This window comes from Brachyistius frenatus, unplaced genomic scaffold (assembly GCF_029030835.1).
Source record: "Brachyistius frenatus isolate BFR_SWC_R1_liver_20210118 unplaced genomic scaffold, ASM2903083v1 Contig_58, whole genome shotgun sequence".
Lineage (NCBI taxonomy): Eukaryota > Metazoa > Chordata > Actinopteri > Embiotocidae > Brachyistius > Brachyistius frenatus.
This window is the reverse complement of record NW_027210657.1, coordinates 1,829,329-1,846,774: the sequence shown is the minus strand read 5'-3', so window position 1 is coordinate 1,846,774 and position 17,446 is coordinate 1,829,329. Positions and strand designations below refer to the sequence as shown.

The 17,446-nt window shown below is 43.1% G+C and overlaps 1 protein-coding gene across 6 annotated transcripts in view; it reads left to right on the top strand.

Moving 5' to 3' along the window:
* The window catches only part of sema6d (semaphorin 6D), a 66,680-nt gene extending 55,992 nt beyond the window's left edge, over positions 1-10,688 (top strand). For 3 of the 6 annotated variants that reach the window (XM_069705720.1, XM_069705718.1, XM_069705719.1), the window contains 11 exons: positions 346-563; positions 660-791; positions 1,430-1,585; positions 2,680-2,853; positions 3,313-3,453; positions 3,694-3,771; positions 3,895-3,953; positions 4,541-4,597; positions 5,115-5,297; positions 6,333-6,574; positions 6,685-10,688. In XM_069705720.1, coding sequence (XP_069561821.1) covers positions 346-563; positions 660-791; positions 1,430-1,585; positions 2,680-2,853; positions 3,313-3,453; positions 3,694-3,771; positions 3,895-3,953; positions 4,541-4,597; positions 5,115-5,297; positions 6,333-6,574; positions 6,685-7,815 — 2,571 coding nt within the window. In that variant the 3' untranslated portion in view covers positions 7,816-10,688. The remainder of the gene's footprint in view (positions 1-345; positions 564-659; positions 792-1,429; positions 1,586-2,679; positions 2,854-3,312; positions 3,454-3,693; positions 3,772-3,894; positions 3,954-4,540; positions 4,598-5,114; positions 5,298-6,332; positions 6,575-6,684) is intronic. The other 3 variants (XM_069705722.1, XM_069705723.1, XM_069705724.1) reach the window with 3 other exon arrangements.
* Positions 10,689-17,446: the final 6,758 nt, after the last annotated feature.

Below are 17,446 nucleotides of genomic sequence, written 5' to 3'. Positions count from 1 at the left end.
ACTGGTAAATTATTAAAACTGTCGAAACCGACGGCTTCGCGTACTTCATTTATACTCTTAAGCTTTGGTAATATGTGCAATCAAACACACTTTCACATGGTGCTGCATCAAGTCAGTGCCATTCGATGCGTTCTTCTTTTCTTTCTTTTTTTTTTTATGTTTGCTTCAGTCATGGTGAACAATCCCCACACACCGAGTTAAGTATAAGAGTGTGTGTGTGTGTGTTAAGTCATCTGTGCCCAGTTGCTACAGGATGGAGAAATGCATAATTCAGCATGTTGAAGTGTTTTCAGTGACATTCACTGAGATGCCTTCCTCCTCCCTTTAAACCTCTACTGCTCACAGGTTGTGTATTCTCGTGTGGCCCGGATCTGTAAAAACGATGTCGGCGGGTCGCAGCGGGTGCTGGAGAAGCACTGGACATCTTTTGTGAAGGCGAGGCTGAACTGCTCCGTGCCGGGGGAGTCCTTCTTCTACTTCGACGTACTTCAGTCCATCACTGACATCATCAACATCAATGGAGTTCCCTCGGTGGTGGGTGTGTTCACCACGCAGATGAACAGGTGAGCCAGAGCTGCTGGTGGTGGCCCACGACAGAGATGGGAGAACATTTTGAAGTCAAACACAGACGCTACATTGATGTATCTCCGTCTCCACAGCATCCCAGGGTCAGCAGTGTGTGCCTTCTCCATGGAGGACATCGAGAAAGTGTTCTGGAGCCGATTCAAAGAGCAGAAGACTCCTGACTCTGTGTGGACTCCATTTCCAGAGGAGAAGTTGCCCAAACCTCGGTAAGGACCGAATTTTGGTCTTCTTCAAAAGAAAATTACAAATTCCAAACCTTTTTAAAATATACAGAGCCAAGAAAGCCAAGAAAGCAAAACAAAAGAGCAATGGAGGAGAAATTAATTTCAGATTTTAAACATGACATTTCTCTTAGCAAGTGTCGCTTGACTCATTTACTCCCTTTCTTAACCCCTCTATGTCCAGGTTAAACCCAATGAAATCAAATCTGTTTCACTTGTAAGGGACCAGGTTATTAGTTTTGATCCAGTACACACATTCACCATCTGCTGATGATTCAATTATTAATTTGGCATAATTAGACGCGTTGCATATTTAACCTGTTTACAGTCAGCACGTATATTTGTAGCCCTGCCCTGTTGTCTAAAACACAAAGTCCACAGAGCACATCATTACCCCGGTAAATCATTGATGGAGGATAACCATGCATATGTATATTTTATGTTTCCAGCTGGGGCCTTTTATGTGATCCTAATAAGCACCTGCTACCCCCTCCCCACCACCACCATCTCACGGCACTTTTCCATCCATTTCAGGACATGTTTTTAGGACTCCCTGGTGTGCAATCGTATAGGCTGATCTTTGACCTTTTGCCCTTTGTGCGTGTGCGCTCTCTCCATCCTAGACCTGGGTGCTGTGCAGGTCATGGTCCAGCTGCATCCTTCAAGAGCTCTGTCGAGTTCCCGGACGATACCCTGCAGTTCATCAAGTCCCACCCCCTCATGGACACAGCTGTGCCTTCCATCGGGGACGAGCCTTGGTTCACCAAGACACGTGTCAGGTAAATACATCACGAATGGGTATCTATGCTGGTGCAAATGCATTTCCTGGGTTATGGGTCTTGTGCTTTTCTGAATGCCTCAGTTTGAGCAATACGAGCTTTCCTACTTGTTGTGTTTTAGCAAAATATGCCAAGTCCCTTTGCATCAGCGTTTAATCCCAAAGTAATGTAGACACTGTCATCAGAATATGAATAATTAAACAACACTAGGAATCTGGCCAAGCATTTGATGCAAACTTTCACTATTTGATGCTACAAACACCTTCAGTTCCTTACATTTGAAGTCTTGAGACTCGGGCCTTGAGACTAGGGCCGGGTACCAAACTTTGATAGCTTAATGGCACTGACTGAATGCCTCTGATTCTGTCAACTACTGAAAAATGCCCAGGTACCACATTTCGATACCAAGGCTACATCCACACTACCACTAACACACTCATTTAAATACATATAAGTTTTGTTACATGTCATCAGTGTCATTGAGCTACAGTATTTCTCATACATAATATCCACTTGGGCAGCTTGCCCAGGTAGATAAGCCCTAAACCTCAGTAAATCTTACATTAGGTCGCCTTTTTTTCTTCTTTTCAAAATAAATTTTGACCACATACCTGCCTGAGTTGCGTGTGCTGCATTAACTTGAGGATTCTCTTGGTGCAGCCACCTAGTTAGCATCTACCGATAGCATGCGAGGCATTCAGGGAACATCAAGTTTTAACATCCAATATTTTTTTTTAATGTGTAATGCAATTGTCTTTTTCTTAAAATCAATTTTAACAAAATTGATACTAAAAAAAAACCCATTGTACAGGGACCAGTATCAAAGGTATCAGTATCAATAATTTATGAACCATGCACAGCCCTAGTACTGATCAGTAATCTATACGGCATATGATGATTTATTGGCATTTGTCACGCATGGTGATATGAGACCTGAAGCTTGTCTCTTAACTTACAATGTTAACTGTAATATGATTAGTTCAAACTAAAAAGTAATTTAAGAGCTAAAGTGATTTACCTATTCAAATGTTCTGCTCTATTTTGAATCGGATAACCCTGACTGCGAGTAACACATGACTCTGCTGTGTATGAAGGTACCGGCTGACAGCGCTGGCTGTGGACAATGAAGCAGGACCCCACAAGAACTACACAGTGGTGTTCATCGGGGCCGAGTCAGGGGTTGTTCTCAAGGTTCTAGCCAAGACCTCCTCTGTATCCCTGAATGACAGCCTGCTCCTGGAGGAGATAGAGGTCTTCAACAGGGCCAAGTAGGGATGCACGCACTTTTTACCCTCTCCTCTTTTTCTCTTACCCTTCTGTCTTTTGTCTGTGTAGTCAGCAACTCTTAAACTGAAGCTTCCTGGCACAGATGGCAGTGCCTGCCGGCTTTCTGTGCATGCACAGTATGTGTGTGTGTGTGTGTGTGTGTGTGTGTGTGTGTGTGTGTGTGTGTGTGTGTGTGTGTGTGTGTGTGTGTGTGTGTGTGTGTGTGTGTGTGTGTGTGTGTGTGTGTGTGTGTGTGTGTGTGTGTGTGTGTGTGTGTGTGTGATTATTTGTGGAAGTAAACATGCCCACTGCCATGTGTCAGAGGTTAAACTCCTGTTAAACTGTGCGAAAAGGCTTTATGTGACTCCTCCACCTAACAAGTGATTAAATCTACTGAGACTGAAACAGTAGACAGACTTATCTGATAGACCTCTGATTAGGTTTCTCTCTTCCCTTTCCAGGTGCCTGTCTAACCGTGAGGATGACAAGCGTGTCCTCTCACTGCATGTGGACAAAGACGCACACAGCCTTTATGTTGCCTTTTCAAGCTGTGTCATCCGTGTTCCCCTGAGTCGCTGTGAAAGGCATTCTTCCTGCCACAAGTAAGTGACGCGCTGCTGCACATGTAGGAGGTTAAAGGGTGCTTTTTATCGTAAGTCATAGGTTTTATGACTTTATTGTTTTGTTTTGAAGTTAAATGTCAGAAAGGGGACTGATAACAGTTTCACTTTATGCCTCGTGGGTAATGTTCAGTCAGTTGCAAATGATTATAGGGCACTTTCGAGAATGATTAAACCCGGCGTTCTGATGATATGTGTGTGTTTGTTTTTGTGTGACAACAGGTCCTGCATTGCAACAAGGGATCCTTATTGTGGCTGGAAGCCTCATGGAGCCTGTGACAGGATACAGCCTGGTGTTTTGTGAGTTCAACCCCCTGCTGCAATATGAAACACAAACATTATAGATGAGAAAATGAGATGACAACAATTTTTTTTTGCAACTTTTTGATTAATATCAAAATCTGTGTCCTGTTGTATTTTCAGGGCTGGATATGAGCAGGATGTTGAAGTTGGAAACACTGCCCATCTCGGAGATTGTCAAGGTATGATATTCATCTCCATGCCATGCCATCCAATCCTGAGACATATACAATCAAAAACACAGATACACGCGCTCACACCGACACGAACATCGTACCCAAACACAAACTCATCTCCACATACACCATGAGCCTGCACACTCACACCAGTAACCACTCCAGTAACTTGCCCCTACATTAGTCTATGTGCAGTATTAACACACACATCTACATACAGTACATGACCACCTGTAACCAATGCCGCCTGCGAGGCAGAAACATGGACATGTACAATTACGGGTCATGTTCAGCTGGTGCAAATGATAGAGGTCTTATAATATCTCATGGCCAGAAAATAGGCCTTTACTAATTTTACTTAACTGCATCTGTCCCTTCATATGTATCAGCTAAACATGACCCCGGCTGAACCTCAGTATTGATCAGAACCAGAGGGCCTCCAGTGAGAAATGACACTACTAGCGAGTGCTTTATATCTTTACCGTTAAACCTACTGAACTGCACTCTTAGTGTCTCTCAGGGGTTTTATTTTTAATTTCTTTTTTACTTCTGAATCCCTTTATAATGATTTCTTGTCCTTTTAATTCTTTTAGCGTTTTTGGGCACTACTTCAGCGCCAGATTACAAATCATTTGGCGACCCTACCTCTGGTTAGTTTGATCTTTTACTCAAATGGTTTCTTTCCTTGAGTTCAGTATTTCCCACCCTTTCTTTCCACCACTGCTACCATTCATCTTTTCGCACCAACCGCCTCCTGAATGCTCATGTCACCAACTACATTTTCATCACTACAAGCAACCGAACCACCGGGTGTCATCGGTGCTCTTTCTCACCACAGATTCACTTCCTCCTTTTCACCCATCACTTCCTGTTCTGATCCATCCTCCCTCCTGCATGACCACCCACCACCCTTTGGCAACCCTACTGTTGTGTACCAACTCCTCTTTGAATATTATTATCCACTCTTTCCCCTTTTCAAATTGTCTAAACAAAAAACAAAAATGTACTTTCATTGGTCTGTGAATGTGAAAACACAAAACCTGAACTGTAATAAGTTGTATTCATTATTTTGTTTCTCATACACTGTCCATGCCTACTAACTGGGATGATAACAGTATGCTTTACATTCGTCTGCACAGTGTTTTAACAGTTTGTTTGTCACCACAGACATGGAGTTTTCATCAACGCCAGTCACTGTCCAGCCCAGTGGGCCCATACAGCCCCCAGTACTCATACCCACTCAGAGCCCCAGCTCTGGGCCTGGTCCAGAGCTCTACGGCTCAGGCTTTGTGCTGCAGGATGACCCAGCCACCTCCCATTCTTTAGACTCTATCCCAGGGGGCCAAGAGGGTAAGGCCCACAGGGAGGCAGCCAGCATGCTGCATTGAGCCTGATCTGATAGCTGCCAGCAACTCTCACTGAGCCACACAAAATGTGAATCTACACATAGGCAACTTTATGCAAACCTAAACATGCACACAGTGGCAGCTATTCAGGGTTTCCATTAGAAAACATTGTAGATTTTTATTTAGTATCTTTATTTATGAGACATTTTAATACATAATTTATGTTTCCATACATATTATATTTTCATGTTACGATTTTTGCTTTCGTTTAAATATTAAGTTTCCTGTGTTCTTTTTTCTTTTCTTTCTAATATAGAAACTCACACTCTCCATTTCCATATAGTTTCTTTTAAATCTTTTGTTTGGATCTAGTTTTGGTTTCTGGCATTATACATTTTTTAACTGTAGCTCTAGTAACAGTTTACCCTGGCTGGTAGATCATTGACTGGGCCTGCTCTGCCACATCACTATTGTGGCCGCACGGTGGATGACTAACTCTTTTAATGTCTGTGGTTACTAACAAACCTCCCGTAGAGCAGCAGCTATCTGAACACCTGGAAGACAAACACTGCTTTTAATTTTCTTCTGACCAATTTCCTGCTGGTTGATCTCTTGTACGAAACGATTGATTTGACTCTCTGTCTCAGATAAGAGAGCACACCTATCCCTTTGGTACTCAACGCATGACAAAAAGCTTCTAGTGGAATGTGGGTCAAGGCAACACCTGAAGTCTTCTCTGCTGAACTAACACAACAATGCTTTTTAGAGATGGTGAAATGGATGTGGGTACATAACATCACAATTTTCACCATATTTCTTCTTCATCTGGGTTGAAATCAATAGCAATGTCACGAGGCTTATGGCATTTAGTTGTAGTTGACCACCTCGTCTGGGGTAGATGAAAAAGCAGAAACTCACGCATGGTTGTGTTCATATGCAAACATGCACATTTCTGCTTTGGTTAATGGAGAGGTACGCATCACTGAGCACTTTGGACCTTTTCACCAGGGGGTTAACCAATGCCTCACTGTTTTTGTAGGTGTTTGGGATATCCAAGCAGGTGAGACCAACCAGATGGTCCACATGAACATCCTCATCACCTGCGTGTTTGCTGCTTTTCTCATGGGTGCCCTCCTAGCTGGTCTGATTGTTTTCTGCTACCGAGACTCATTCCTTCGTAAACCAAGACACGTCCACAAGGATGCAGAGTCGGCACCATCCTGCTCTGACTCCACTGGAAGTTTTATCAAGCTCAATGGCCTCTTTGATAGCCCAGTGAAGGTACAGACATAAAAAGAGCTCGATTGCAACATCTTTTGTAGAAATGAGTGATTGAACAAGATTTGAAAGTGTGTCTAATCTTGTTCTTGATTTAATTGTCACTTTCTTAGGAGTACCAAACCAACATTGATTCTCCCAAGCTGTACACCAATCTGCTGAGCAATGGAAAAGACCTGAGTACACCCAACGGTGACACCAAGACCATGATCCTGCGAGATGGCTGTCAGCCCCCTGAACTAGCTGCCCTGCCCACACCCGAGTCCACGCCTGTGCTCCAGCAGAAAAGTCTACAGCCCATAAAAAACCAGTGGGAGAGGGCTCACGGGAAGGTCAGTGGGCCCCGAAAGGAGTCCAACTCATCAGCCAAGAGTCCTCAGTTCCTTCCTTCTTCTCCTGCTCCAGCCAACTCCAACTCCCACCACCCTCACCTTGCCCTGGGACATTCCCACATCCCGAGTGCGGTTGTCTTGCCCAACGCCACACATGACCACTCTAACCTTGACAATGGAGATGATACTCTTCCACATTCATCTGAAAACACGCAGAAGAACCCAGACTCTCAGGGAAGTAGGAAAGATCAAAAGAGGTCTGTGGATGCCAGAAATACTCTAAATGACCTCTTAAAACACCTAAATGACTCTGTGGCCACCCCCAAGGCCATTCTTCAAGAGGGATCAGGGCCCCGCCCGAGGCAGCATCTCACACTGGAACCCATGGAGGAACTGACTGAAGTCCCCCCCCAGGTGCCGAGTCGTGAGGCTTCCTTGTACTCTCCCTCGTCCTCCCTGCCAAGGCACAGCCCTACCAAGAGGGTTGATGTGCCCATGCCCACCACTCCCACTACACCAACGGGAAGCCTGAGCATGGGGGGCACCCTAGAGAGGCAAAGAGGGGGGTACCAACTCCACCGGAGTGCCTCTCACAGGCACTCTTTATCCACCTCACCAAATGGGGTAACGATGGGGGTGTCTGTGTCTCGCCAACACAGTATGAACAGAGGGGGTTACATGCCCCCTACACCTCCCTCCAGACTTGACTCCCATGGCGGAATGATGGCGCCAGGAATGCACTCGGCTCACCCATCCTCTGTATCCCGACAGAGCAGCTACAGTGGGCATGGCTCACTCCCTCGCACGGGGCTTAAACGGACCCCATCGCTAAAGCCAGATGTGCCCCCTAAACCCAATGGGTTTCCACCACAGACTCCACAGATGCGAGTGGTCAACAAGTACAGTTATTGAAAGACCATGAACATTTCTGAGTGAGCTCTTGGCCTTGACTGTAGAGCTTTGAGCCCTGAGGGCTTGGGCGGGGGGGTACGGATGGGATAAGGCCTCGTGTGTTTGTGTATCAACTTGAGGTGTGTTCCCCTTTAAATGATATGCACATTCACTCACACTAAAAAGGGAAAATCATGTGTGGCCAAAGATACTCATTGGGGCTTCTTTGCTCCCTACGACTCCATCTCTCTCCCTTATCACGGTAGCCACAGGACATGAACAGTGGACGGTGGTGAATCTGCTGCTCCCCATTGTACCTGGGCTTGGGTGTCACCCGTTCCAATATTAGGTGTGAGGTTTAGGACACCAGCAGGGGCCGCTACAACGTATGTGCATGAGGTACCAGGTCAATAACGGTGGAATACTTGAAGAATGGGTCTCATTTGTCACTGCCCTTGAGCACTGTCTTCCCACTAATGTGAACTGAACAGAAAGGAGAGGTAGGCAAGGCTTTTGGTAGTCAGATGGTAGAGGGCAGAGGAGAGGAAAATCAATAATCACAAGTGTGTGTGTTGCTTAAAATACATATGACGGGCGACAGCTGAATCAAGCAGCTAGCGAAGAGAAAAAGAGTGCAAATGAATGTGTTTGAGTGTGTGTTGGTTGACTGGAAAGCACATTTGTGTAAAGGCAGCACACATATTAGGCCTTTGCACTTGGTGATCGAGAGTGGTGCCACATGCCAGAGGATGCACCACAAGACCTGTTCAAGACCTAAGTCACTGTCTTTCATTTCAACAATATTATCTCTTCTTTGGTTTTGTTTAAACCCATCTGATCCGAGCCGAAACCATATTTTTGTGTCACTGTAATGTTTCTGGTGATTAGGTCAGGCTGCGGTGAAGTTGGTCATGTTGGTTCTATATGGAAACAGGGACTCTATAACTCACTGGGAAATTTTACTTAGGACTTTTGCTGCTATTGGTTTTAGACATAGGTGTTTGTCTTTAATGCATTTTCTTCTCTACCAGGCTGGGATAGCCTCTGATGTGGGTGTGCACATCTGCTTGTGTGTGTGTGTGTGTGTGTGTGTGTGTGTGTGTGTGTGTGTGTGTGTGTGTGTGTGTGTGTGTGTGTGTGTGTGTGTGTGTGTGTGTGTGTTATTGCACAGGCCAAGAAGTAGTTTTAAGCAACCAAACACACTGTAAGAACTGAAACATGGGATGAAAATGTGTCTCTCAAGGACTGAAACTTCTCCTAACCTCCACTGCCCCTTTGTAGAAATTATACTGGTGGTTCAAGAGTCTTCTGTCTTTATGTAGCAATGGTATTAAGTAAAAAAAAAAAACAACTAAAAAAACACACAAAAAATGCTCATCTCATTCTATACATGAATTTTAAACAAAATGATTTTCTTTTATAATGTTTTACAGTTTTATTTAAAGAGTTTACCATAAGAAACTAAAGCAACACCAATGGTTTAGCCCTGTGTGTATGAATTCAACATTTCAGGGCACTTATATTCTGTTAAACTTGTGTGTCCGCTAATAGAAGAACACTACTTTTCCTCCTGCATTAATCCTATTAAAGGTATATTAAACTGACCCTAGAACAATACGTGGATGTTACATCTTTGTCATCTGTCGTGCTGGTTCTGCAGCCCCATGTGCCCTGTGCAGCTTCCCTGCAAGTGACCAGTGTACAATCAACACAACATTTACCGATGTGTCCAAATGAGTCATGCTGGGAATGACAAGATCCTGTATATACTTAAATACTATAAATAAGGAGTATAAATATTTTTAGGCAAGTGAACCTGAATCTGTGCATTGTGTGCCTTATTCACAAAATGAACTACTACAGTATATGATATTGGCAATGTCAATTGGTCCTCCGTATGTTGTTGTCATATCCTATATAAACATTTTTTTTTATATAAGCAGGATGTGTGTTGGAAAATTACTACCTAATCCAAACTGAAGTGATGTGGAGAACAAATTGACCAACACTCCACATGTGAATGCTAGTCATACAAAGGGACGGTAAAAAAAATTAAAAAAAAAAAAACATTTATTGGGATCAATTTTTCCTCTTTTGAGTGTTGAAAAGAATGGTGTTAATCCACCACATAGAGGTGCCATGCAGTGAATGTATTTTCTTGACCGTGGGATGTAGGGTGGTGAGACCTTGCACTGTGGAGCAGTCGGCTCAACGCAGCACATCCTGCCCACAGCCAATGTATTAACACAGTGTTCACACGAAAAGCCGTCTGCTGGCATGGCCGCCGGTCATCCAGAATCTGTAACTCCCCGGGATTGCGGTGGCAGGAATTTGTTTCAATTGGCCAGTAGGGACGATCGAGGGATCATTTCTCGTAGCAGTGGGATACGTTATTTGGGTCACTTCTGCAATCTTATCTGAGTGTCAGTTGCCTGTTTAGCCCAAAGCCACATTTTGTTTACAAGTGATGATTGTATGTAAAGACTTTCTGCCTGTCATCTAACCAGTGTTTGGGCTCTCTTTTTCTACTCAACACATGCACACTGACATCACAGACATACACTCAGCATACACTGCTCAACTGCCTTGTACATTGCAATATGAACGGGGTCTTTCTGTTGCAATCTAAATTGAAGCCTTTATATTTCAGTCCGAGCTTGGCGTGTGTGCAGATGAACCAGATTTTGTCATGTAACTTTGATTTAAATACTGTGCAACATGGCAATGCGAGGCCAGCTGTATATATGATCTCCAGAGTATTTGAGCGTGTAGATATGTTGTAAAGTTGTACTGTGAATGTGTAAATAATAATGATGGTCTTTGTTTCATGATATTTTTTGTTGATTTTTTTAACACGGCATGTATAGTTGAAATAAAACATTACTGCACAGAAAGCACAGCCTTGTGGGTTTTTTGATGGAAAGGACAGAGAACTTTGTCTCGTCAGATCTTTATCTTATGCCATGTGTTTCTGGTGTCAGAGAGAAGATTGGCATCTTAAAAGAGTTAATATCAGCCAGGGTCTTGTAGATCAAGCCTAGGAGCCATGAGATGTCTTCAGTAGTTGCAGCATGACAGGGTGAGAGTAAAATTGCTATGTGTCTTAGCTGGGCTTTCTGAGCTGACTCTCAGAGACATTAAGAGTCTACAGACTGACTCAAGACTATTTTTAGAACTGGGTTGTTTTGATGTTTGGGGCCAGCGCAGAGTCAACCACACCAGATAGCATGTGGGAAAGTTTCCAAAGTAGTATGTTCCTTTTAGACACCAAACATCTGGACTAAGTACTGCTCGGGGCATAAGATCTAAGCCACCAATGAGCTGCGGAGGGCTCCACACAGAAACCAGCACTTGCATACATTTGTGCAGCGTAAACATCCCGTGCATGATGATGATAAGATTAGTTATCAACAACAACGAATAAAAGAGAGATGGTTGGATAAGCGATAATCACTTTTCATGCATCCGGTGTGCTGAATTGAAGATTATTCAATTGTTCTTTTAAGGAAAGACCACTCATTTCCCTTTCAAAAGAAAAAAACCATGAACATGCACATATTGTATAATCGCCTGTGTATAATGTGTTGGAGTCAAGAAATATGAACAAGAATTCTTTCATTACAACAGGATTTGTAATTTGTGTTAAAACACGACAATAAGAATGTAGCTGAATGTCACGGCAGCTTGGCGATCTAAAACGCCTGTCAAGGAAGGGCATTTCAACCAAAAATGCTGTTCAATATTCGCTGGGAACTTTATGACTATTAATCAAAGACGCCAACACACACCCTACCTACCCCACTACCACACGCACACACTTGCTTTTAAATGACTGCGTAGCTGTGGTAGACTTATGATATGCTCGCTGTGCCTGGCTGAGTTTGTACAGTACTTTTGATTTGTTATATCTTTTTCAAAGGAGTTCTAAACAGAACATTCTGATGAATGTAGCAGTCTTGCGATGGTTCTGCTTGTTTGTGCCGTAGCATGTAATCTCAGTGCCACACGTGAGTCTGGTAGTAATGTGTCATTTTCGTTGTTTAATGGCAAACAGCTTTTAGGTGCATTACCGTCACCCTTTTTTTGGTGATGCATCTACTGCGTTACTATTGTATGGCAGAGGTGAGGGGGGAAAAAACAAGACACAGCAAAAAAGGACAAAACATAATTGTGGAAAACATCAGAAACAATTTAAAAAATATTTGCTGGTCTGCTAACTATCTGCCGAAACTCAAATCACAGATTAAGATTAAGAAAAAAGGGGTTTTCATCTCTGATAAAGTCGGAGTGTAGGATGGCTTTGAGAGCACAGCTCCTGCTTTTTTTTTTTTTTTTTTTTACAGGGAGGTGATGCAGCTCTTTGGATGTTTGGCCAGGAGGCTTTGTGGCTCATCACAGCCGTCAGAATGTTGACACAAGTACTGCTTCATTTGCTTTCAGCAGGACCTCCCGAAAACTCACACCTCCTAGCAACCCGGCTCTCTTTCTCTCTCTCTCTCTCTCTCTCACACACACACACACACACACACACACACACACACACACACACACACACACACACACACACACACACACACACACACACACACACACACACACACACACACACACACACACACACAAGGGAAACATTCTCCCCTCTGGGTGTTCTAGAGGGGGTTGGGGTGTGATTTGTTTGGGAATGGGGAACAACAAAGAGGCGCCTCTTGCTATTCTGATGTACATCCCATCCTCTCAATTTATCAGATGGTCTCTGAATGAATTAGTGGAGTCAAATCAAACACAGCCAATGATTTTGTAGCCGTTTCATTCATTGGTCCGTCCGCCTGGCCACACTTAGTCTCATTACCAACCCTGACTGGAAAAAAAAAAGCATGTGTTTGTTGTCATACAGACGTGTCTATGCGCATGTTTATTCATTCTCTCAAGGGACAGAGGAAGCAGATGCTATAAAGGAGAACATCTCTTAGTTAAGTGTTAGTGGAACACGGCAAGGTCACTCATCCAGATGCAGGCGGATGAAAGAAAATTGCATATGTGGAAAGTACAGATTAAAATGTGCTTCAAAACAGTAACGCTTACAAGCAGGAAAAACATGAAATATCCAAAGAAAAATCAAATAGTTCAGAGCAAATTTCGAATGGTAGTTTTGCTTGGAATACCCATCGCTAGTACATGTTAACACAGACAGCGATGGTCTATTACTCTGCTTTTTTGGCTTTCTCTGCAGCATCTCTTTAGAAATTTAAGGATGGTGATTAGACCAAAAATCATCCATCTGTGCTCCTTCCTGTCCTCTTTTCTTATAAGCCTGGAGGTGAAACTAGCAATTACATTTTACAAGCCTCAGTCGTGGAAAGGTGCTTAGAGGGTTTCTTTGTGGGCTTTAGCGAGTACATCTCTCTCTCTCTCTCTCTCTCTCTCTCTCTCTCTCTCTCTGATGCATTAAAATCTGACAGTGTGTCCAGAAAAAGCTTCATTTGAAAGTGGAACTAAATGACAGGGAAGAAGCTGAAATTTCTCTGAGTTGGATTGAAAAAAAAAAAAAAAAAATTTGACACTTTTGCAGTACAGCCTCCACATTCGGGTAAGAGCCATCAAAATCTAATCCATGTGCCAAGCGCCCTTACATTGACAGTCGGTTAATGGCACACACTGCTTTGAAAAGTGACTTAAAAGGCAGGCAGGCAAAAGCAAGGAAGAGAGGAGAGATTGTTGAAATAGGAGGAATGGAAGCGCAGACAGGAAGGGACTAGTATTTCCTATTCCCCTATGGGTAAATAGAGGCATTTGGATCGTGGATGAACTTTAAACACAGCAGCTTAATGAGAGACAAAAGCATGGCTCGTACAAAGACTTTTCCCAGTTCACTTCTGAGTTTCAGCAAAACTCTACAATCAACTGCATTGATACCACTAAGAGAATGACGGGGAGAGAGATGGCAGGAGGAAGGGAGGCAGCCGTAGAGATTTTACTTTGTTGGTATATTATAATCACATCTTCTCGCAGTGAAAGGCTTGTTGTTTTACCAGATAACCTCCAGAAGACGACATGACAACCTTCTGCACTACTGTTTGTGTCTTTATCTCAAGGCATGATTATTACAGAGGAATATTCAACGGGACACGTGGAAATAATTATGCTGGGTTCACAAAGACGATGCAGAATCTTACGCAATGAAGTCCAGAAATGACTTAAACAAAAGCATAGAACATCAACAGTATTACTCATCGGTTTTTAGTCTTTGTTTTCTTGCAGTCCAAACACAGCCAGAATAATTAGTTCTCATTTTATGTTTCCAACATGCCCGTCTGTTTCATGTGAATCACGCTTGGATAATGCAATCAAGCTTTATACTCAATGTGATGGATATCATCATCATCATCATCATCGTTTTAAAGTAAGTCTTATTTGCACACAACAATGAAGAGGTAAAAAACATGTTGAACAGTCTAGGTCTGTAAATTGTTACTAATACATGAAACTGTCCTGTAAATAGATAGAACTAGATATCAATAGTGAGATGCAACAAAAATACATAAGAATAGGAAGATATGGATAAATTCATATATTTTATAGTATAAGTCATTATTTATGACCTAAGGACATGAAACTCCGCACAGAAAGGCCCAGGACCGGATTCCCCGGGCTGTGAAAATCAACCACTGCACCACCGTGCCGCCCTAAATAAATATAAATTCATATATTTTATAGTACTGTTAGTCTAGTGAGCTTTTAATGTTGGCAAACAGGCTGATTTGGCTGGGATATAGAATAAGAGGCAGCTAAAGTATGTAAGAGCACTGTTTTACCTAAGTTCAATATATACATGTAGTGTAATACCAACGTGTCCTTGACCAAAACTATACATTTCAAAATGTCAACGCCTGTGCTTAATTTGACCCATTAATGAACTCAACATTCGATGTATTAGTCCATGATGACGCCAAACTTAGAAGAGATATTTATTCTGTTCCTATCCTGGCAAGCCAGTAGAAGAAAATCTATGGCAAAGAAAAGGTTTGTTACTATTGAATGTTGTAAAGAGAAAATAAGCTCAAATATATATTTTGCCAAAGCCAGCCATGTATTGTATCTCGGCAGTGTGCACACATCTGTGACATCACCCTCGATGATACCACCCACTGCTGGAAAATCTGAATCTAGATGCATGTCGTTCTGTATTACCATGCACAGCATCAAGCCGGCAGTGATACAGGCCAGTCTTGAGAGAACGAGTCCAGAGACACAGTGCCGAGAGCAGGAGACAAGAGAGTGAGCAGAATATCTGTCCAACGCTGTTCTTTAAGACGCACAGGACTCTGCCCCGCACCTGCAAGTAAAGGTACTTATCTGTCAGATTGAATCTGCTCACCGGACTGTGTGTGTGTTTGTGTGCGAGTAAAGACTGTGTTTGGGGGAACAGTTGGGTGAGTGGAGCAAGTTGAAGCAAGCCTATCAAACGCACATTGAATTACCGAGACTCGAAAACACCTGACCCAGTCCAACTCTGGATACGAGGGCTCCATGTGTTCAGATAATAACAACATCTGATAGTGACATAACGCTCCACCTGCTTTGTTTAGATGGAAACAAACAACATGTCTCTTCTTCTCTTTTTGTTTCTTTCCACCGTATTTAACCCCCCCGGCCCCCTCCCCTCCCCTTTGAAGCCTGACTCAGAACTATTACAGTGTGGGTGTTCTGGGAGCTTTGCTGGTAAACCAGTGGATTATTCCAATTGCTTTATGACTAAAGCCTAGCATGCTATTATGGCGCTTTGTCATTGGGAAATCACATCTTCCCAGACACGCACCCTCAGACACACACCCATTGCCCCGAGGAGTGACGGGAACATACAGACGGGACCTTCATCATCACCTGCAGCCTGGGAAAGCCCCCATAAAGACGCATATAAACAGCCAGGATGTAAACCTAGCCTCGGGCAAATACTGCGGCTGAACAAGCAGGAAGCTGTAATAATGATAAACAGCTTACACCATAAGCAGTAATATTTCTTCGCATAACAAAAATTGCTCAGAACAATAAAATTACATAAATTACTGATGACAAACCAATAAAACTGTGTCCCATGGATCAGATTATGTGGGGCAGTTGTAAGTGCATCACTCTGCCTTTGTTACCCGGCTTAAGTGAACATAGCTCGGATCTGACGCTGGCTAACAACATGAAGTTAGCTCCCTCTTGCATTAGTGCCAGAGCAAATTAATTCTGCCTCCAGATCAATAGGCTTATAGTCTATACACATCAGCACGGAGTGATTTCACAAGAAGGCGGCTGTTTCGGCTGCCTAATTCTCGACTCCGCGGCCTTCCCCCAACCAACCTTGTTTATCATTGAGAAGAAGAAATCAGATCAACACACAGAGGCCAACGCGGAGCCAGCTCTCTCCTGTTGTTTCCCTCTTTCATCTATACAGATACAAACATAAACCTGCCCTCGCTGCCCTACACAGAGCCCAGATCGATACGTAATGGGCATCACACCGAGCAGACGAGCTCTCCCTCACTCTTCCCATCCTGAGTGAACACTGTCTCTTTGTGTTGTTAAGGCACATCCACAGTCTCAGAGAGCGCCGAGGACTGAAGGAGGGTAGCTGGAAGGAAAAAGAGGAGTGAGGACAGAGAGTGGCGGAGGGGGAGAAGATGGCACGGAAAGGAGGGAAGAGCTGAGCGCCAAGATGTTGCACAACAACCCCTAGTCTTTCCAACAGGCAGAATTATCATTCAGGGCAAAAACACATCAACAACGATCCAATACCCTGGACGCACAGGATACAGCTTAGCGCCACCCCCATCCCTAACAGCACATACCCACACATAACCTAAAAGAGGCTTTCGCTCATTTTCATGTCTTTAAGTATAGCTGGGAAAATTATATTTCATAACATACGTATTCAAATTACCAGAACCCCAACAGAATAAGTTGTTCTTTTGACTTTTTGCCTTTCTGATCCTCTGTGTGGAAAAATCCCTGAGACTATTTGTTCCTACTGAAGATATAAATCTTCAAATACTGTCACAAATTTATGGTTTTATTTAAAAAAAAAAAAAAAAAGGTTCTGAAATTTCCTAGAAAAGCTGGAAATTTCATTTTTTTAGCAGAAAAATTAAAAGGTGTATATAGGTTTGCTATTAACTAATTTCAGATGCAGATTGATACACTTAAGCGCATTATAAATAACAGTGTCCACGTTCACGGGAAAGAAGAAACATGTCAGTCAATGAGATTGTGTCGCTAACTGTGTGTTTTTAATGCTGGAGTGTATAGAATTTAGGGCGCTCTATTGGCAGAAATGAAATATAATATTCATAGTAATGTTTTCATTCATGTATATATATACTACGACTCCATGTGTTTTAGCTATCTCAGAATGAGTCCTTTGTATCTACATAGGAGGCGGGGACTCTTCCATGGAGCGCACCATGTTTTACTGTTATGTTTCTACAGTAGCCCAGAAAGGACAAACCAAACACTGGGCCGAGCGTAGGCGGTATACAAAAATTGACTTAGTCTCCGGTTCAGAAAAGTGAAGCCAATGCAGCAGTGCCATCAAGTGCAATACCACTGAGGACCAGTAGGGGCTGGCTTCAATAAACCTCAGGCTCCAAAGTACTCCTATTCAAAAAAG